This window comes from Sinohyriopsis cumingii, chromosome 4, assembly GCF_028554795.1.
Source record: "Sinohyriopsis cumingii isolate HCF-2022 chromosome 4, ASM2855479v2, whole genome shotgun sequence".
NCBI classification, from domain to species: Eukaryota; Metazoa; Mollusca; class Bivalvia; order Unionida; family Unionidae; genus Sinohyriopsis; species Sinohyriopsis cumingii.
Genome location: NC_142964.1, coordinates 12,839,225 through 12,862,015, shown reverse-complemented (window position 1 = coordinate 12,862,015; position 22,791 = coordinate 12,839,225). Strand labels below are relative to the sequence as shown.

At 37.5% G+C, this 22,791-nt stretch overlaps 1 protein-coding gene across 1 annotated transcript in view; it reads left to right on the top strand.

Moving 5' to 3' along the window:
• Positions 1–374: 374 nt before the first annotated feature.
• The window catches only part of LOC149800636 (limbic system-associated membrane protein-like), a 129,645-nt gene continuing 107,228 nt past the window's right edge, over positions 375–22,791 (top strand). Inside the window, exon 1 of the mRNA XM_089954646.1 lies at positions 375–1,160. Coding sequence (XP_089810772.1) covers positions 1,091–1,160 — 70 coding nt within the window. The 5' untranslated portion in view covers positions 375–1,090. The remainder of the gene's footprint in view (positions 1,161–22,791) is intronic.

The following is a 22,791-nucleotide window of genomic DNA, read 5'->3' as shown; positions in this document are numbered from 1 at the left end:
ATTAGGGATTCTCGGCAAAGGATATTGAAATTTCAACCAATGCTGTGTAATTCAAAATATACACTGTAAAACAACGACGTAGGAAACAGAATTTTAAACCACCACGGTATAATTCAACATTTAAAATCTAAAATCTCGATCTAGAAAATGGAACTTTAAGGACATGCAATTTGATCCAACACGTAAAATTGGATTTCTCGATATACGATATCGAAATTTCAACTGCAACTTTCTCACTGGACCAGCTTCTGTCCGCTACGGCTTCTCATAGTTGTCCTAAAGTCCCCATGATAACTAGACAGCACTATGTGTATGCATGAAATTAATTCTTCACATGTATTCTCTAGATGACACGTGGTCTCTACATCTCGGGACACCAAAAGACCTTACATTACAAGAAAACTACTCACTGTGTGTACAGTAATAGACAGACTGGTTTCCTTGGATTAAAAGCATAGACCCACCATCCAGAGTTTCTGTTATAAATTCAATTACAGACTAGTAAACTGCCAGTTGCGCTCGTAGCAAGTCAGCCCCCTTTAGAAGAGTTTAATCGATCGTGCCTAGGATTCCCCTAAGCATTCGGCTGCTTTGATTGGTTGTTTCAGTCAACTCTAATTCAGAATCGTGCCTAATCAGCAAACATATTACAAGTGTTTGCACACATGCGGAGAGGAAAATGTGACAAATTGAAATTAGGAAGAAAAGGGAACAAGTCTTCAACTTGATCGGATCAAAATATTATTTTGTGTGGATATGTTTAAGATCTGTTCCAAATTGAAAGAGCAACGAACAACAATATTCAAGTGAACGTGTAACGTGTTGACACTTAATTCTTTTCTATACATATAACTTTGTCATTCATCATCACGAAAATTAAAGAACATGAAAAAAAAAATGGAAAAAAAACCTGAAGAATTACCATACTCGTGCTATACTCCTTTTGTTTAATACTACGAAACGTGACAGTTTTCCTGCTATCCATGGTGTATACACGCCGGTTTTATAGTTTTGCCTAAAGAATGTGCTTCGCCTCACTGGACATCCCGGATTACACAGATTTTAACTTGGATTCACTTCGGCTTGGAAAATGAGAAAAATAACAGTATTAACTTCAAATCTGTTACGTTTATCAACGCTTTTGATATTACTAGATCAAGGTAAGTAACGTTCAGAATCAGCCACTGAAATTTGAATTATTCCTAATTATACAAATTATGTATTGTGTACATTTAATCGTTGTCGAGTAGAGTTTTCACAATGTCTGTAACCTAAAAAGAAGTAAATGACAGTAATTCGAGTTCTTACAACAATATGTTGGGGAGTGGGTGATTTGATTAAATCTAATGAACGAAATCTGTTGTCATTTATTGGGGCAATATTGGCTCGGACACGAGGTAACTAATTAGGGCATTTATCAAACATACAAAATGATCAAAAAGTGACATTAATGTTTAAACGTATTTGAGCATCTTTAAAACTATGACACAATTACACTTATTTAAGATGTATAACATTTAAACGCGAAACAAATGACATATACATCTATATTTATTTTTAACAAACCATCACAGAGAGAGAGAGAGAGAGAGAGAGTGAGGGGACATTGTAGTGGTTATAACCACTATTGTCCTCTTCATTTCTTAATTTTGAACTCTCTGGAGAAGCTCCCCTTTATATGCTGAAAATTAAAATTACATATATTTATATCCAGGTCGATATCTATATCTACACAAATGCATATGCTCTCTCTCTCTCTCTCTCTCTCTCTCTCTCTCTCTCTCTCTCATTCCAATTAAAATCTTCCAAAAGAAGGTTAGAAAAATAAAGGACAGCTACAGGTCTCGTTTTGTTTCATACATGCGATCGTTATCCAATATAATTTCATCCACACATATTATTTATGCTGGAGAACACTGTTACCTGAATCATTTGTTTTTGACAGGCAAATTTATTACTGAAAAATGTTCAAATATTCCATGATCAGTATATTTACTTTCAATGCAAGTCGTATAACTATTCTCACGCTAAAAGTTAAACACGTACCCTTCATACGTTACCAAGAGGTTGACAGGTTTTACATCAGAACAGCACGAAATCAACCACGAATGGGCAGGAAGGTCTGTGTCGCTGTTCGTGAAACTTAAGATTTCAAACAAATGGAACAAACCCTGATCTGCTGACATATTGAATCTGGGCAGATCTGTGTTTACGTTGTTGATTCTACTTATGATTTAAAGTGAATATCATAAACCCAGATCCGCTAGCGCGATGTGCACAGGCAGATAAGAGTCTTCGCTGCTGGTAGATGGTGAGTGTTAAACACGGGTAGAGAGGTTAATAGTCCAAAATATCCCAGTGTCATTGGTATAAAGGAGCCATGTTAGCTCATATGGTTGAGCATCGATTTCGTAATCAAGATGTCCTCTGTTTAATAGTAGCACAGGTCGGCTCATTTGGTGTGTCATTTGAAAGGCACTAAGCTCGCTTTTATTCGGCACCATATCTCCAAATAATAGTGCTGAAAGCGCCGTTAAAAAGACAAAGCAGCCACGCAACTATCGTTAGTAATTAAACGTATCAACTAATGTCAGCAGGGCCCCGAGTGTCCGAGTGGTCTAAAGCGCTCTCCGTTACGGATCACTGCCATCTCACCTCTGTCTGCGTCGGTTGGAGTCTCGGATTCGGATAAATGTGGGTATGTGAGAAAGTTTGCCAGTAGCTTCTCGAGGGTCGGTGGTTCTTTCCGGGGATTTCCCGGGTGTTTCCTCCACCATTAATACTGGCCGCCATGTATAGCCTATCGTGTGCTGAAAAATGGCGTTAAACCCTACAACAACAACAACAACAACAACTAATGTCAGCCAAATCCTAACACGTGCCGATACCAGTGGACCGCCGAACATTAATATCGCTGTCCAGGACATGCGTTTGGGGGTGGCAAGTGAGGCGACCGCCCCAGACCCCGCTCTTGCGGGGGCCCCGCGCTTCAGGCCTAAGGTCGTCCTTATGAGTTTGTCAAGTTATATTCTCCGGTAAATTGGAAACACTGATACAGGCCGCACGTAATGCACGCAAATCGCGAAAGTTGATCTAGTCTAGACATAATCAATGTTTGCAGTAGCATACCAATCGAGATACCGATACTCTGGCCCCGCGCGGTCATGGTCGGCCCTAGGCCTTGCGTACTCCTAACGCCGCCTCTGTCGCTGTCAGGTGTGTTCTGGAAGCTTGTGGAACATTAAGGCCATATGTTAGTCCACAGACTGCCACTACGTGCCACATACAAATTTCAGATAGCTATAAATTCAACATTCTTCAATTATTATTTTTTTCTTCATGATATACTCTGATTTTATATGACGTACTATGCAAAGGGGGGGGGGTATCTTTGCTATGACAACAGGTCAATTAAAGGAGAAATCCGGCCTTCCAACGTAATATCAATGTATCATCATCATTAAATCCTACACCAATTTCAGAATTATGACTATTCAAATGATCAAGATAAAACGCGAAAATTAATAACCATACGCAGCTACTCTGAGACGATTTGACCTTCGTCAGAACTGGCATAACCAGACCATATTCAGTGGTATAGGACGTCGCATAAAATCAAACTATTTATGTTACACTCACCCACTGTGAATCAGTGTTATACTTCTAGTACAAGCTCAATTTAATGGGGCGATGATCTGAATTTGTATATCATATATAGTTGCAGTCACATTGGTCAAGGACATTAGGCATACAAGTCCATTAAGCACCCAATGTGCCTGTAAATCGCGTGATGCTCACACGGTTCACAACGATAGTGGTCCATAAGGTATTGGTACTTTTAGGCGATTCGTATTCACAACACGTCTCTTCGTGTGCTGGTGATTATGGTTGGTATGTATACGTTTATATTCTAGTCTATATTCATCAAATTCCCCCCCCCCCACAAAGCGGGCCCGGGGTTGTAGAATTGGCCCCACGTGCCTCACTACGTGTCGTAAGGCGACTAAGTAGAGGAAACCTTGTTTGCCACGGGTTGCGTCCTGTGTCGGGGGTAGAAAGGATCCTGGTAGTTGAGCAGAGGCTTTCCGATGCAATACACTACTTTGGCCTCTCATCCAGTCCAAAGATGAAGCTAAACCACTTGCCGCACTATCGCCATTTTTAGTTTAAAAGACTATATTTGGATTAGTCGGCAAACCCAACAGTGTTAAAAATCATAAATCAGGTGGTCTGCTTGTGGAGTGCGAATGTAAAACACATACTGAGAACATCCAAACAATTAAGACCTTTCATGAAATTCCAGTAACTTGTTTCGCACACATATCACTTAATACATCAAAAGGCGTTATTCGTTGCCGTGACTTGGCTGGAGTCAGCGACAATGGAATCATCGAAGGGATGAAAAATGAAGGTGTCACTGCAGTCCGTATAATTCGTGTCAAACGAAACAACAATCTGCATGACACCGACACTATTATACTCACCTTTAACACACCTACACTACCTAAAGTAGTCCAGATTGGATTTTTACAGGTAAAGGTTGAGAGATATATATACCAAATCATGAAGACCGATGCTCGAAAAGCCAAGTATGTGTCCGATGCGGAGATCATTTTCATCGGGCATCCGAGTGCAGAGCCAATCCGCATTGCGTCAACTGCGGAAAGGAACACCATGCTAATTCAAAGGATTGTGACACCTGGAAACAGGAGAAGGAAATAGTGAGGGTTAAGTACACCTCCAACATCCCCTATCCAGAGGCCAGGAAGCTTGTACAAGCTATAACTTCCCTCCCTGGCCCAACCTTCTCAACTGTAGTTAAAAACAACCCAAAAGCAACGAAAGACGCCCAAACCCAAACAATCCCACCTTAATCTCCTTCCAGCTAAAACACTACAAACCTTTGAAAAACTCAATATCAACTCAACCAACATTCAACAACACTCCACCACCAAAATCATCAGACAGTAAAAAAAGAAGGTCGCAAACAAACAAGTAGCAAAGGGGTCTGATGACCCTATAAAGTTGCACAACAGGTTTTGGGACTTTGAGGATATTGATGCAGAAGAAACTGCTCCATGTCCTCAGAGTGGTCCCAGACTCACAACCAAAATATTTAATCCCGTTCTTCCTCCAGAGAAATAAACCCAAATATCAATCCGTGAAATATCTAACCTAGCTACATCCGCTCTGATTTAAAAAGATCGACAATGAAGAACAGCATCATACAATGGAATTCCCGAGGATTTAAACCCAACTACAATGACATTCTTCTGCTTTTATACAAACATCACCCAACAGTACTATGCCTGCAGGAAGCATTTTTAAAAGACACAGTCAATATCACACTTAAAAACTACTCCTCTTTTAACACCTACTCCAAAACTGGTGACAGAGCCTCAGGAGGAGTTTCCGTTGTTGTAAACAATAGGGCTTGTCATGACGCCATTCCCTTAAACACAAATTTACAAGCCATTGCTGTAAGCGTCACGCTACATGGAGTGATATCCTTTTGCTCTATTTACATACCACCAAACACCAACCTAGTACCAAACGAATTAGACAACCTTGTTCAACAGCTTCCCGCACCATTTGTTTTACTCTGCGAGTTTAATGCCCATAACATTTTATGAGGATCACAAGTGACAGAGGCCACAAAGTAGAAGACTGCATTTCTAGACACGATTTGTGTCTATATAACACCAAATCACCGACATATTTCACCCAGGAACGGGTACATACACGTGTATCGATTTAACAATTTGTTCGCCATTTGACAATTTGTTCGCCATTTGACAATTTGTTCGCCATCGCTGCTTTTGGACTATAATTGGAAGGTTGCTGATGACCTTCACAACAGTGTTCACTTTCCAATCTCTTAAGAACACCGACGTTACAATTGACGAAGAAATTCCACAATGGAATTTAAAGAAAGCCGACTGGGCCAAATTTGAAACACTTTGCACAGCTAGGCTTAACAGTGATAAAGTTTTAAACAGCAATAACCCTTTTCAATATTTTACTTCTGTTCTAATCGAGATTACATAAGACTCCATTCCCATGTCCTCACCGAACTATAAAAGAACTCAAAAACCATGGTTCACAAAAGAATGTAAAGAGGCCATTAGACAACGCCGAGAAGCACTGAACAAATTTAATAACCGCCCAACGCCCGAAAATTTAATTAAATACCGCATTGTTCGGGCCAAAGCACGCCGCACGATTAAAGAAAGTAAAAGAGCATTGTGGAAAACATATGTTTCAACTTTAAATTCTCGTTTTTCTATAAAGAAAGTTTGGGACACGATCCGCAAAATAAATGGAAAGGGAAAACACAATTCTTTCCGACATCTCAAACTAAACAACAAGAATTTCAATTCAAAATTTGACATAGTTAATATACTTGCCGATAGTTTTTCTAAACATTCCTCATCGTCTAATTATTTAGAAGCCTTCCGAAGATTAAAAATTCAAAAAGAAAAGACACGGTTGAAATTCACATCGAATAACTCAGAAAGTTATAATCAACCGTTTACACTGTTCGAGCTGATGGAATCTCTGAATAAGGCCCATGATACATCCACAGGGCCTGACGAAATACATTACCAGTTTCTAACACACCTTCCAGAACCATCATTAGTAGTTCTTCTGGAAGTCTTCAATGATTTATGGATTACTGGTGATGTACCAAAACTTTGGAAAGAAGCAACATTAATACCAGTTCCCAGACCAGGTAAAGATAGCACAGATCCTAACAGCTATCGACCTATTGCACTCACAAACTGTGTGTGCAAAACAATGGAACGAATGATAAATTCTCGGCTTGTATGGTACTTGGAAACTAACAATTTAATATCTCCTTTCCCAAGTGCTTTTCATTATGGCCGTAGCACCAATGATCATCTGGTTAGACTGGAAACATTTATTCGCGACGCATTTATCAAAAAGAATCATCTAGTAGCGGTTTTCTTTGATTTAGAAAATGCCTATGGCACGACACAGAAGTACGGGATACTAAATGACCTGCACGATCTGGGTCTTAAAGGCCGTCTGTCTGCCTTCTTTCATATCAAACTTTCCCTCAGACAGAATTCAAGGTACGAGTGGGCTCTACCCTCTCAGATTTGCATGAGCAAGAGATGGGTGTGCTCCAGAGCAGTATTTTATCTGTGACGCTTTTCAACCTCAAAATCAATAGCATCACGAAGTGTTTGGCTCCTGGTGTGGATTACTCCTTATACGTTGATGGTTTTCTGCTATGTTATCTATTAAAGCACATGCATGCAATTGAGAGACAGTTACAACAAAATATCAACAAGATTCAAAATTGGGCCAGTACTAACGGTTTCAAATTCTCGAAATCTAAAACGGTATGTATACATTTTTGTCAGTTACGAAAACATCATGATGAACCTAAACTCACGCTGGACGGAACACCTATTCCTGTTGTTGAGGAAACAAAGTGTTTAGGCATTATCTTCGACAGAAAACTGACTTTTATTCTACACTTTAAGAACTTGAAAGCTAAAGCTTAAAATCTCTAGATCTACTTAAAGTAGTAGCGCACACTGACTGGGGTGCTGATAGAAAAGTCATTCTCAATTTATATAAAACGTTTATTCGCTCCAAACTGGACTATGGTTGCGTTGTTTATGGTTCAGCTAGAAAGTCCTATTTAAAGATGCTTGACAAAATTCGTCATCAAGGAATAAAACTCGCTCATGGAGCATTCAAGACATCCCTATACGAAAGCCTTCTCGCTGAGGCGAAAGAACCACCTTTATCACATTGTAGAGAAATGCTTTCCGCACAGTATGCTCTCAAATTAAAATCAAACCCTCTGAACCCTGCTTTTTCGGCTGTTTTTCAACCCAAATACAAAACCTTATACGAAAGTAAACCAAACGCCATACTTTCGTTTGGCATTAGAATATCATCCAGCCTTGATAGTAAAAAAATTGATCTTTCTAAAATTCATAAAACGTCCATCTCCGAAACGCCATCCTGGCTACTCAAACAACCAAACCCTTCCATCTTCCACAACTGTTATCATGAACTCGTCACCGAAATTAAAAACTACACAAGAATGTATACTGACGGATAAAAAGATGAGGAAAATGCTCACTTACCAAAGGGCACATCAATTTTTTCAACCGAAATCAGAGCAATAGACCTTGCTCTGCAATACATCGAAAAAAAACGTATTTTAAACAGTATCATCTTCTCCAAATCGCTATCAGTACTTCAGTCACTGCACAATAGAAAACTGGAGAACCCATTATTGACCAATATTCTCTTCAAAAATACCGAGCTGAGTGTCTCCCACAATATAATATACAGTTGGTTACCCAGCCATATTGGTATTAAAGGTAATGAAAAAGCAGATCGCGCTGCTAAAATGGCCCTATCCCTCGAACCATCTAATTTTAAAATACCGTATACTGATTTTGAACCTATTATCAAAAAGTCATTACGTCACAAGTGGCAGGCATCATAGAATGATGCAGTGAATAACAAACTTCATGCAATCAGGCCAACCCTAGGAGAATGGACTCCTTCCTACAGAATCATCAGTATAGAGGAGGTAGTCGTTGCAAGAATTCACATTGATCATACTTATATAACCCACTCCCACATACTAAAAGGTGCAGACCCACCAGAGTGCGTTACTTGCAATAAACTATTCACTGTTAAGCACATTATGACGGAGTGTTTCGACCTGCAACCTACGCGCGATCAGTATTACAATGTGCACGACATGAAAGAACTTTCTGATACAAAAACGTAAGTTGTATTCTAGAATTCTTAAAAGAAGTAAACATTTATTCTGAACTATAACTTGTATGCCATCACGTTGAGAATTGTTATGTAATGTCCTTTGCATTCAAAACCTTTTCATCTGTCTTCATTAACATACACGATTTACATACCCCGTTGATCTGCAAGCTTTATTTTTCACCATTACCATCTTATCGTTTTATATTTTTGGATTTGATATCTCTGGTCAATATGACACTTTTTATCATTTTTAAACTAGTAAACACATAACATTTTGTATGGCGCTAAATAACCTAACAGTATTGGTGCGCCGTTAAAATACAATCAATCAATCAATCAATCAATTAATCAGATTGCTGATGTACTTTCGATTTACTAGCTTTTGGCATTCCAAATTTATGAAGATGGTTAGTAAGTAAAATAAACAAGTATGTTAAAGAATTGTACATTTTTTATAAGCGATGAGTCAATTCTTCTTTTCACATAATTTATCTTTTAAAAATGATAATCAACACGAGATCCACTATTCTAAATTGAAATCCGGTAAACGTCGCAAACTGAATAAAAATAAGAATTATATTTGTTAATTGATATGTTTATTTGTCCATTGGAATTATACACATGCTAGCAAAACTAAATTTAAATTTATTTCATGTGTTGTGCTAGTTCTTTGGAGTAGGCCAATGAAATGAGATATTAAAACGCGTTTCACAAACGTTGTCATCAGATTCGAGGACAGAACGTGCATTTGACTTGATCGTGTTGTCTCATCATAGGGGTCGTCCATTAATTATGTCAACAAAATGGGGGGAGGGGGTTTGAAGAAGTTTGACAAATGTTGACATGGGGGAGGGGGGAGTTCAAGATAAATTGACGTCAACAATGTTATTTTTTACAATAAATTTAATAAATCAAAAAATAGGAAATTAGTCGGTGCGTTGGTATGGCACACACTCGCTCGCCCGTCAACAGCCCACCAGTTTAATCCTAAACCGGTTGAGCTCTTCCCAAGGAAGTCATAGTCTTGCATCATCATATTTTGTTTTTATTCAGTGTAGATTGTAGACTGTAGACAGATTAACCACATATGGTATTAATCTGAAGAAATTAATGAATCAGCCACTATGCCCATTATAACAATTGAGGAACATTTGGCTTCCCCATGGGAAGATGATAGAAGCTAGAATATAAAGTCTCGACTTTTTCATGAAGTCAAAGTGTTATAGTCAATTTGAAATCTGTTAAACAAGTAAAAAAAAATGTATTAAAATTTATTTGTAGACCTTTTAATTTTCATAATTCTATTTTTAGCATAAAAGCCAGCCGTATAAAATATTGTTAGTTTGTGGGGGGGGGGGGTTTAAAAAATTTGACATAATTTTTTTTAGGGGGGTCACTGAAAGTTTGACAGTTGTTGACAAGGGGGGGGGGTAAAAAATTCCCTAAAAATTGTTGACATAATTAATGGACGTCCCCATACGTTGTTCACAGCACGTGACACAATTTTGTTAATTATCGAAGGTATTAGGGATTTAAATAACTGTTATAGAGTAGACTTATTCATTATTTATATCATGTTTGTTATTTTATAAAATTACGTATATCCCATAATATGAGATTGAAAACTCGGCGAGACCATTTGTACCAGTATACCATCAGAATACTATCTCTCTCTCTCTCTCTCTCTCTCTCTCTCTCTCACACACACACACACACACACACACACACACGTGCGCGCGCGCACGAAGATCAGGTCGAGTGCAATTGGCCTGACAGAGCGAACATGGCAATATCTCGAAGCTCTGTCTACACGTTACAAATGCAGCGCTGAGCAAGAAAATAACGACGTTCATGTATTGCAAACACTGAGAAGTTAAGAGGCTGCTTTTTCTCAACTGGCGTGGAAACATTTAGTGAACACCCTCGACTGAATAATATTACTCCTTAACCAGGGTTTCCCTTTTCAGGCTTGGTTGCTGTGTGTTTTACATATATACTCATACATTTGTTCATAATACCCATAACTTTTGTTATTAATTACATATTTGTGCCACTAAAAATGAAGAGATGTGAGTCCAGGAATATCGCGTTCGGGGTTGGGGCGTAAACAAATAAGTAAATGGTTTGCATTGTAAGCGTTTCCTGGGCATACTAATAACCATCGGTGATTAAACTTGGTATTGGAAACGTTACGATTGTTCAACACCGGTTCCGCCCCACCTCATGCACCCATCCGGAACCGCCCCAAATTAATGCAGCATTGCCTTAGTTTGGTCATTATATACGAATGCCTTAGTTTGGGGCCTTTAATATTTGACGCTTAGTGTGAAAATGCTCATAAAAAATTGACCTTCTCATTCAATAAACGTGTAAAAAATCAATTTGTGATTGATGTACATGTCTGAGATTTTACTTGATTGAACATATGATTTTCGGTCCTTAATTCTGGATATTTAATCACTGAAGCATTTGCTCCAATAAAAAAGTCGACATATGATGAGACTTCAAGGTAACCTAAAACTTCATTGTGGGACACGTTTATTTGATGTGACTTCAAGGTAACTTAAAACGTCATTGTAGGACACGTTTATTTGATGTGACTTCAAGGTAACCGACAACGTCATTGTGGGACACGTTTTATTGATGTGACTTCAAGGTAACCTAAAGCGTCATTGTGGGACACATTTATTTGATTTGACTTCAAGGTAACCTCAAACGTCATTGTGGGACACGTTTATTTGATGTGATTTCAAGGTAACTTTAAACGTCATTGTAGGACACGTTTATATAATGTGACTTCAAGGTAACCTAAAACGTCATTGTAAGACACGTTTATTTGATGCACGTTTGACATCGAAACGCCTTTGCGTCGTTTTGAAGCAGATAAAAATCAAATTAGTTTGTCATTTTTAATCAAAAGTTGCTTTTTTCATATGCTTGAATGGTATGTACGTTGTCGTCATGTACATCTTTCTTTACATGAGTATCGTATCCACTTGTGTATGTGTATATATATATATATATATATATATATATATATATATATATATATATATATATATATATATATATATATATATGTGTGTGTGTGTGTGTGTGTGTGTGTGTGTGTGTGTGTGTGTGTGTTATTTCCCGGATCGAACAAGTAATACAATAAATTATGAAATTAATGGATGAAGTAACATATATCTGAGCAAAGATACAACATAGCACAACACGAGCCCTAGTATTAAGTGTGGTGTTTGGTAGGCTTGGGGTGGGGTGCTCCCGATGTATTATTTAAATTACTGTGGAAGTCCCACCCAGGCTCGATTTTGTAGGAAGTGAAATTAGTGATAGAGAGAGGTAAAGCTCCGAGCCCCCAGCCAGCAATGCCGACAATTAAATTACTGAGAACACGAAGGTGAAATTCAAAGGAATAACAATTTAATACAATTCAATATTCAAATAATAATGATTTCCCAATCACTCTTCTTCCTCTTGATCAAGTGATAGCCTATTGCATCCTGTGATTTATAGTGTGAGATCGCTTTTCCACCTGTCCTTGTTTTCTATTCATCTGTATCTCTCCTATTCCGCCAATTCCTTCTCTCCATCCGACTTCCCTCCTAACTCTTTCTCCTTGACTGCTCCTTCTCCAATTTCTCCTCCTCTACTCATTTTCCTCCTTCTCCTTGACTCTGCTTTCCGACTAGCCTTCGATTCACAGTCGACTTCTCCACTAGTCTCTCTTCCGTCTTTCTCCTAGAGACTCGGGACTAAACCACACTGGAAGTCAGTTCCCTAAAAGCTTTCTGTGAAAACACAAGGACGTTAACATATTTCCTTAGCCATCTCGTCTCACACTAGACCAACAATCAATCATCAGATAAAAGCTATTACATTTTTCGGTCACGCATTCGTGCACATCGAAATACCCATGCGCCCTTGCTTGGTAAAGAACGTTATAATAAAAGCACGGTATCGACTACTTATCATACAGACATCAATAAATTGCGTCACATCCGTATATATATTCTTAATCTCATTATGCTGAACAATAGCACAGCAATCAGACGCATCTCTGTACATTACACTCCCACAAGCGTACACAAATATTCAGATATTCATATTAACTAATTTTACACAATGCAACCATTTTCCAAAGTTACAATTCCATTCAACAGTTGCAAAATCTAGAATATCACATGAATAAATGCACTAGTTTACTACGAATTCACCAGATAGCGAATTACAATATTAATTCTAACTACGAGCTAGCAATCTACATAATTCTTTACATAATCATAGCTCATTTCTCGAATATGCATGTAAATTAAACACTACAAAGGTAAATTCTACGTACTAACGATTCTAGTAATGAAATATACATATTGCACATAATTACAATTACAATGCCGTAATATTCTGCAACAATCGAGCAAACAACTCACTGACCTTTACGAAGCTTTATCCTTCCTTAGAATTTCCTAAGTTTTCCCGCCAATTCACGAGTGGCTTCCCGGAGTTATTGCTACAACTTCTCAGCACGATGTTTCACAAAGACTGAGGTTTCTAGTCTAAGGTACTCAGTTAAATTCGGGTTGAAATGGTGACCACATCCTCTCTCAATTCCAATTGGATATCGAGTCTACTCTGTTCTCTTCCACTTAGCAGACAATGCTCCGGCCGTCTGTCAACGTGGTGAGAATTACGACGCCAATAAAGGTCTTTTGTTCTTGAACAAAGCTTTCAACGTCCACATGTGATTTTTGACACCCCAAAAGCTGGGCTCTCGTAACAGTTACGAACAGGACCACTATAGCCGCGGGGTCTAACATACACACATTGCTTCTAACCAATTCCTTTGTTCTTGATTTACGTAATCGCGGGAAGGCAACGTCACATTAAGATATAACAATTTAATCAATTACATAAACACAATGAAAATGAATATGACATTTGAATGATACACTTTCTATTAGAAATGCAGTTACTATATTAAAGTGAAAAGCAGTTAGCCGTTCTGGTATACCGATAAAACAAATTTCGTCATAGAATCGAGTGACTGGTCGAACTCAATTGCCGGCATGTTAGCATCACCTGCTTGCTGTCCTTTTCAAATCGCGATTTGTGACAGGTCAGCGTTGCCATATTTCTTCTATCTCTCTGTCTGTTTGAGAGAGAGATACTCTCTCTCTCTCTCTCTCTAACCTTTTTCGGTTATCAGCCGTAACTTGGTGTAGTCTTCTCTCCTTCCCTCACAGGTATGAAGCGATTTTCTCCTTTCGAGAAGCCACTCGCATTCCTAACTGGAATTATGACATAACTAGACCTCTTTGATAACTATTACGTCAAAATGTAGGCTATAAAAAAACTGCCTGAATGATGTCGGTAGATACCCGCCGATTTTCCTCGATTAAGAGAATTCACAACTTAATTACACAAATGAATTAATGGACTATATGCTAATTAGCAATTCATTGACACAGACATACTAAAATCAATTCTTAGCATGCATGCTACATATAATTTAAGCCAGATAAAATAATTCCCAAATTCGTATCAGCGCAATGCATGAAATCCCTAAAATACATATATCTATGCGAGGGTTTCGAACGAATTTATATTTATTCGAACAAATTCATTAAATGTATTAATCATATATCATTCGAGACAAATGCATATAAACCCTTAGCTTCCGAACTCATGGAAATTTCATGCATGAATTTAAAACGTATAAATTAAACAAATAATTACAAACTTACATCAGTGAAGATATTGTATGTGATTGAGACAATACCTTGTGCTTTCCCGAGACTCGCTTCCTTTTCTATGAAGCCGAATCTCTCAATCCGTGTCACTCGACTTCTTCCAGAACTTGTCTCTGGGACAATTATAATGAGAAAAGTATTTTTAAGGATCTCGGAGCTAGCTACCCCTTCCAGAAGAAAAACGCGCGCTGTTGAATTTCATAAGGAAATTATTCAAAACCTTTAATTTTGAATGGGAAACACATCCCTCGTTCTGCTTAGTCAGCCAGGATTAACTTGTTCTACAAAAAAACTTTCAATTCTCCCATCGATGTCAGAATCATTCTCCCTAGTCCACCTTTATTAATAACTATTCTGGAAATATAATTTTAGGACACCTATTGCAAATGGCCCAACATCTCCCAACATTTGTCTCTGGCTTGCCACAGCTTTGCTATTTCATTCACTTGACCCTATGTTAACATATCTGTCGGAACGTTATCCTAGCGGGTCCTAATTAAAATGCAATCATAATCCAAACAAGTGAGATTAAGCATCGCAAGCTACCAAGTTATGGTGAGCTTAGCCCATATGTCAATCTTAATTGTTACATGTCACGCTGACCACGACAGAATGTACTGCGATAGTATCTACATACGTTTACACCATTACAAACAGTTATCTGGGCTTACTAATATTTGGAATTTTATCCATCTGTAAAAGGTAAAAATGAAATCTTGTCCACGTTGAGTATACATTTTTTTTTTGCACAGTAATTACTTTGTTCTAAGTGGAACTGTATGAAGTACAAGGTATATTGGTCTGTTTTGATAAGCTGAACAAAATCAGCTTCATGACACAGAAATGCAGTTCAATGGGTATTTGCTACATGAATCCACTCCAGTATTGGATACGTAACACCCATTGCTTGCACATACACATTCAAAAAATTTCAAATAAAATCTCTGCTTGTTGAGTTTTGTGAACAATATTACATTTTTTACAACCGCTCCGGTGGCCTATTGGTTAGAGCGTCCGTCTCGGATGCGGAAGGTCGTGGCTCCGATCCACGACCGAGTCATACCAAAGACTTACAAAAATGGTACTAACAGCTACCTCGCTTGGTGCTCAGTATTAGGAGGTTAGTGTTAGGACTGGTTGGCCTGTTGTCAGGATAATGTGACTGGGTGGGACATCATGCTACATGTCTGCGGCATGATGCCCCAGTGCTAGACATCATTATAAACTGCGACATTGCAGACATCGTAGCGATATAACTGAACAATTGTTAAACCTACGTTAAAAATCCAAATCACACACACACACACACACTCAGTCACACATTTTTTAAGGTTATATCGTAAACGTTTCTGCCATGCCACGTCGCCCGCAAGAACAAAAATCTCAGATGTATATCTTGATTTACAGCTGGTTCTGAATGAAACAAATATGCTTATGAACTAAAGAAATAATTGCTATTGCTTGAACGGGTTATTTGTCACGGTCCAGATGTCCAGAGTCAAATTGCATCCACTGATTACTGATTGTTTGTAACAACCTTTCTATAATATGGAAAAATATGTGTATGGCATATGGTAAATTATAACATTTCCTACCAGCCGATGTCAAACGGATCCATTAATTATCTCAATGGGAGGTGTACACCGCTCCAGTTGCCTAGTGGTTAGAGCGTCCGCCCCGGATACGGGAGGTCGTGGGTTCGAACCCCAGCCGAGTCATACCAAATACTTAATAAAAATGCTACTAACAGCTGCCTCGCTAGGCGCTCAGCGTTAAGAGGTTAGTGTTAGGACTGGTCGGCCTGGTGTCAGGATAATGTGACTTGGCGGGACATCATCCTACATGTATGCGGCATGATGCCCCAGTGATAGACATCACTTTAAACTGCAACACTGCAGACATCGTAGCGATATGACTGAAGAATTGTTAAAACTACGTTAAAAATCTACATCACACACACTCTCTCTCTGTCTCTCTGTCTCTCTCTCTCTCTCTGTCTGTCTGTCTCTCTCTCTCTCTCTCTCTCTCAGTGGGATGTGCTGACAAGTTTTAAAACCGTTTGTTTTGCATGAATCTGTGACGTGCGTGTGTGTTTTGTGTATGAGTTTTTAATGCTGCACTTCACGAGGTAATTCCTGTTCTTTATATATCTAAATGCAGTGCCGATTTTACATTGCTGCATGTGCATAGTCATATGATATTACCGGGAAAATAAGGGGCATTGCTGAAAATCCTACACTGTAAATGATGGAAAAATGTGAAAATAATTTAAAACTTTATTAATAAGCCTCTACACACTCGCGTACTGGATTATAAAATATGGTGCACATCCATTCGGATATCCATCTCTGTCATATAGACTTGATTCTACTCGGATATCCATCTCTGTCATACAGACATGATTCTACTCAGATATCCATTTGTCATATAGACTTGATTCTACTCACACATCCATCTCTGTCATACAGACATGATTCTACTCAGATATCCATTTGTCATATAGACATGATTCTACTCAGATATCCATCTCTGTCATATAGACATGATTCTACTCAGATATCCATTTGTCATATAGACATGATTCTATTCAGATATCCATCTCTGTCATATAGACATGATTCTACTCAGATATCCATCTGTCATATAGACATGATTCTACTCAGATATCCATCTCTGTCATATAGACATGATTCTACTCGGATATCCATCTCTGTCATGTAGACATGATTCTACTCAGATATCCATCTCTGTCATATAGACATGATTCTACTCAGTACAATAATACAACGAACCCCTTGCGAAAATAGTTATCTAGTTAGGTTCCATCAGGACATTCCCCTTTGCGATGAACCCCATAAATGGCTAACACAGTGGGTATTTACAATGAAAACACTGCTTGCACCTTTCATAACTGATGCTAAGTTACCCAACGATGGCCATACTAATGACTGGGTGAGTTCGTCACGTGATCACGTCAACTAGTTTTAATTAGGTCAAGAAGCAACAATATTTATCAGACTTCATGTGTATGGCCTGATTACCCATTTATACATTGAAGTTTATGCGCCTAACTATAAGAACTCGTATCTGAACACGTTGGCGGCATTCTAATTTTGTCCACATGTCTAAGTCATATCTTTGACAAAAAGGCTAAAGGCAGAAAGCCTTCTGTTAGTTTGTGGCACTTTAAGTTGATTGAATATGCACTGTTTTTCAAATGGTATGTATCAATAGCACGTGACATAAAGAGACCAGGAAAATATGAATATTTCCTTATGATAATAGAAACCGTCCAATTTCACCAGGTTAGAACAATTCTTCAGTTTGTATGGGCTGTTTGAAGCACGGTTTTAACAGGAAAATACAAACTAGTTTTAATGACTGCTTGCATTCATCAAATAAACGCAAATGTCCGGAAGAAACATCTACGTACATAGTAGTATCAGCACGACAATCATATTTGTTTGGGCACCGACAATCGAATTTGTAATTACGTGATAATTAGTTTAAAGAAAAGAGTTTTATTCTAAAGAATTAATCAAGAAGGAACATTAGAATGTCAACAAATTTTCCTGTTTCCTCTTGTGCAAATGCATGACATTTTGTTTTATAAGAAACAGCTATATTCCATTTGGTCCGACTTACATTATAACAATATCTACTATTTCTTACACAACGTTTTTTTCATTTTCTCCTTCAGTTTCTTTCTTGCATATTCGTTCCACAATGCTTATTGCCTTTGTGACAGAGTTATTAATTTGTTTTATTCTGCCTTCCTTCACATCAACGACCAATCAGAACTATCTCACAAAGAAACTCTACAACTTTTTGTAAACAATTAATCCATCACCTGTTCAATGCAATTAATCTTTGGTCATAAAGAAAGTAAAGCGTCTCTATCTCAGTTCTCCTGCAGTCTTATTTGACGGCATTAAACTTTCAGTATTTTCCGATAAATTTAAGTGCCTCCATTTCCTTCATGAATCCACGCCAATACGTAATGTAATCGATCAGTGAGGAATAATTTGCCTCTTCCTGTAGCGTTAATTTCACCTCATTTCTATCAGCAAGTCCAAAATTGTCTAGGATATTGCTAAAGAAAAAAATAACTCGCCTCTAATTGGTGAACTGCTGGTTTCAGTTCTGTTTCTTCCCTCGTCCACAATTATAAAGAAGTTTTCTAACAAATTGAACTTAATTAGATCGGCTGCACTATCTTGGTTGCAGACTATAAACCTTATCAACGACACTTCACTGATGATGACCCATCGACTTGTCCTTTCGAGCGAATGTAAAACTTCTAATCTTGACAGTGATCTATGACCAGAAGAATAGAAAGGTTCTTATTTTATCTTCCTTCGTTTTTCGTTTCTGAAGGCATCATAAAATTGCGCCTTCATTTTAAGCAAATAATGTTCATTCTCACTCTCATTTGTAAGTTGAACGTGTTTGATTAGGAATGTACGAACATATACCAAGAAGATTTTACTTGAGAAATCTAAAGCATTATATCGTTAAAGTAAATGGCAAGTCGAGGAGGGTATCTCGAACGAGGCGTGTGGAATTCATGAAACGTTTCAAATAGTACTCAGACGACGACGATCTCACGAACCAACAATTGCCTTGGTTGAACGAGACTAACATTTACACGAAACTCACTCGTTTGAAGAAATTACAAATATTCAGCCTATGGCAAAGTTTTTAAATTGGCAACACTAATTTTAAATGAGTAAAATATCCAAAGCTGCTATTTTCTTGCAGTTATCATTAGTAACTTCATATATAGATATTTTGCCTCAATGTTGTAAATTTCCAAATAAGTCCTGGTCATTTAATTTATTCAAGCCAGAACTGCTGCAGTCCTATCTTACGAATTTCATATCTTCGTACGTGTTTTTCGATAAGCGATTGTTCTAAATTCGAATATTTTTCGCTTCATTTGAGAATTATGACACGAATTAATCAAGAATGAACCTTTGAAAAGTGACTCATAAAGTTATCATGAGGAAAACTAAATAGCAAACACAAATAATTTGGTTGCAAAAAGTCTTCTCGTTATGGTGATAATTTGCTATATTATTTACATTACTCGAAACCAGTCTTGCGCCATTTTTAATTTTTGTGACGATTGTCAAGAAACAATGGCGTTTTGGAGGTCGTTAATAACGTTAATTCACAGTCGTGTCTTGAAAGACCCATTCATGACATTCGTCACGGAGCTGATACCAAATTCGACTATTTAATTGGCATTATCTAGTCATTACCTTAATTAAGCAATGGACATTTGATTTAGACATGTATCGACAAAGAAAATGTATGAATACAAACAAGTCGCAATGGCCTAAAATCTCAAAATGGATAACCTCGATAAGAAAGAAAAAATAATTGACTGAGAGGAGGACGGTTTATCTAAGTAGGAATTTCTTTAATACCACATGTCTCTTAAAAGAGGACATACAATGTATCGTGATTGTTCTTGACAGGTGGCCAAATTTAAGAATAATTATTGTCTGCCAGAAAACCTATTACATCATGCATATTAATGAAGGCTCCCACAAGAAACCAAAATGGCCCAATTATTTTGGTTACAGGCAGAATAATGAGCGTAATTAACGTATGATAAGAGAATTAGGGCCTGAATATTCGCCTGACAGTCCTGCAAAGGATTCATAAGTGACTTGACCTCGGTAACTGGTCAGGGTCAGTTCCATTAGATTTGAAGCCAATTCGATCCTGTTATTCGTTGTCCTCATTGGATTCGATTGGGATGCCTATTTTCTAGCGACTGAGCATACTGGGGTCAAATGCTACGTTTATTATCTGTTGAATACGACCACTGAATTGACATTTAAATTACGGTTTGCATCCATATTGAATTCTTTTTCTTTAAAAGCTATGGTGTTCATATCTAGCCGTGCCTAACCCTAGTACATATAACATCTACAGTAATATATATGTATCTATCCATTGTATATTCCTAGCAGTTTCTGTATATATCGATACAAATTTCTGTCAGTCGTATGTAGCTTATGACATCATGGAATTATTCTTATAAGTCTTGATTCACAGAAAGAAGCAGGCCTTGATTATTATTAAAATTGTATTTTACATAAAAAAAATTATTTAAAAAAAATATTTGCAAAATCTAATCATTTTCTTCACATTGCTGTTTTGGAGAATAATCTGGTGTTTTTTTCTATTCCGATCGTATGAAAATTAATGCTCCTGAGAAATTCGAATTTTCATAAACATCTAGTTTGCAACCAAACGCAGGCAACTGCCATGCCTAATACGGCAAAGGAATTTCTTTTTTTTAAATCAATTTATGCGACAGATATTTGTATATGTTATGCATACTGTCAAAAAGAAATCATTCATGACAGAAAAGGAGAATAAAAGAACAGCAACGTAAATTTCCTTGACACCTGAGATAATTGCGTAAAGGTCGTTATTATCCTATCACTTCAAATTAGTTCGTGTTATTTCTAATTCCGGTAAAACCCGTTTCCCGTCTCCAATAGCGTTATCAATAAATATCTACAGTCACAACAAAAATATTCGATATGGTATCTTTTGTCGAACAAGTCTGCAACCCACGTACATAATATAAGAGTAAATATTAATCATAATTATGTTTATAATATTTCTATTCAAATTCACTGATGTATCGACTTTCTATCCAGGTTTATAACAATGGAACTCTGGAATCCAATCACATTCACAGTACATTGTTACCACGTTATTGTTATTATCCTAGATTGATAATCTTAATTAACAGCCCTTCTTGCGATAACGTTTTCAACAGGATGTTAAATATTGAAGCAATGTTTACATAATTCAACATGACAAACACTCCAATTAAGTGCTGATTTTAGCAGAACCTGATTCGCATATAATGTAGCTGCCATATTCCAGAATACAGACCAGAACTGGTAATGCGAAAGTTGCAGTTGTTGTTGTAGGGTTTAACGCCATTTTCAGCACAAGATATGCTATGGGGGCAGGGGCCAATTTTTATGTACAAATTTAATGCCACAATCAACGACCTAGTATTAAAAAAAATCAAAAAAAAAAAAAAAAAATCAAATACACAAGTGAGGTCAAAAAGGTCCATATGTTTGGATACCTATATTAAAACAAAGCATAAGAATATTATCCACTTGACCAAAGAAGTCAATGGCAGTTCATAGCAGAAGAAGTTTATGCACCCCAATCCCAAATTTCTACCGGCAATTTTCATGTCTGAAGGTAATTTTTGACACCATGTGATGCTTACAGTGCAAACACAAGCCCTTTTCCGAGATGACATTTCTGCAAAATAGTGTGTACTAAACAGGCTGATGCAATTGAAAATAGTTGTCATCCAAGCCGTTTTTGAGATATTCTAGTTGCACCAAACCCATGTGTTTACTGTTAAGGGAGACTAGCTCTTCTTCCTAACCGACTATTGGTATTTCACGATCAACATACTGCAGAGTAACTATGGAAGGTGTACATGCCTGACATCAATTTCAAGAAAAAACACAAGCCCGAAACACCTAGTTCACAAATATATCCATATCTTTAAATAGTAAAGAATAATACCTGAAAAAGTCACACCATAGCCTTAAGTTAAGACATTTGCCAGGGCCAATTCGCGGAACTGGACCCTGCCACATTAAGAATTTGGCTGAAAATGGTTTATATTTAGACATTATCTAATAAAATGGTATGAAGGAAAACTTTTTGTGCGCAAAATTAAACATGGTATTTCACTTTTAGAAAGTGACTACTTTGCAACAAAATGTACTGCATTATTTACATTGTGAGTTATGACTGACTGCATTTCTTGAAAGATTTCAAATTATTTGCAACTTACAATGCTTTTGGTCTTTGTTTACCACCAAAGCACCAGGACAGAATCATAATTACTTTACAATGTTTCATGAATGTCAAGAAGAGCTTTGGAAGTTATAAATTTTAGGGAATGACAGAAATGCTATGTTAGTTGTCAGTGACAGTAGTGAAAAGATTTTATAAACTCTTCTAGCAAACTTAATGAAATCACACGTTTAAGTAAATACTATGCTTTAGAAGTCATTTTAGACTGATATAAAACAAGCAGTTATTAACCTTTCATTATCATTCTGGAGATGCTAATAGCAGCAGTGTGTGGGGTGGGTGGGTGGGTGGGAGGTAATTCACAACAAGTCTAGGTAATCTGGAGAGCTAAAGTTTAATCAATTAACATTAGACCATGCTGGAATGTCGGCCAGTATAA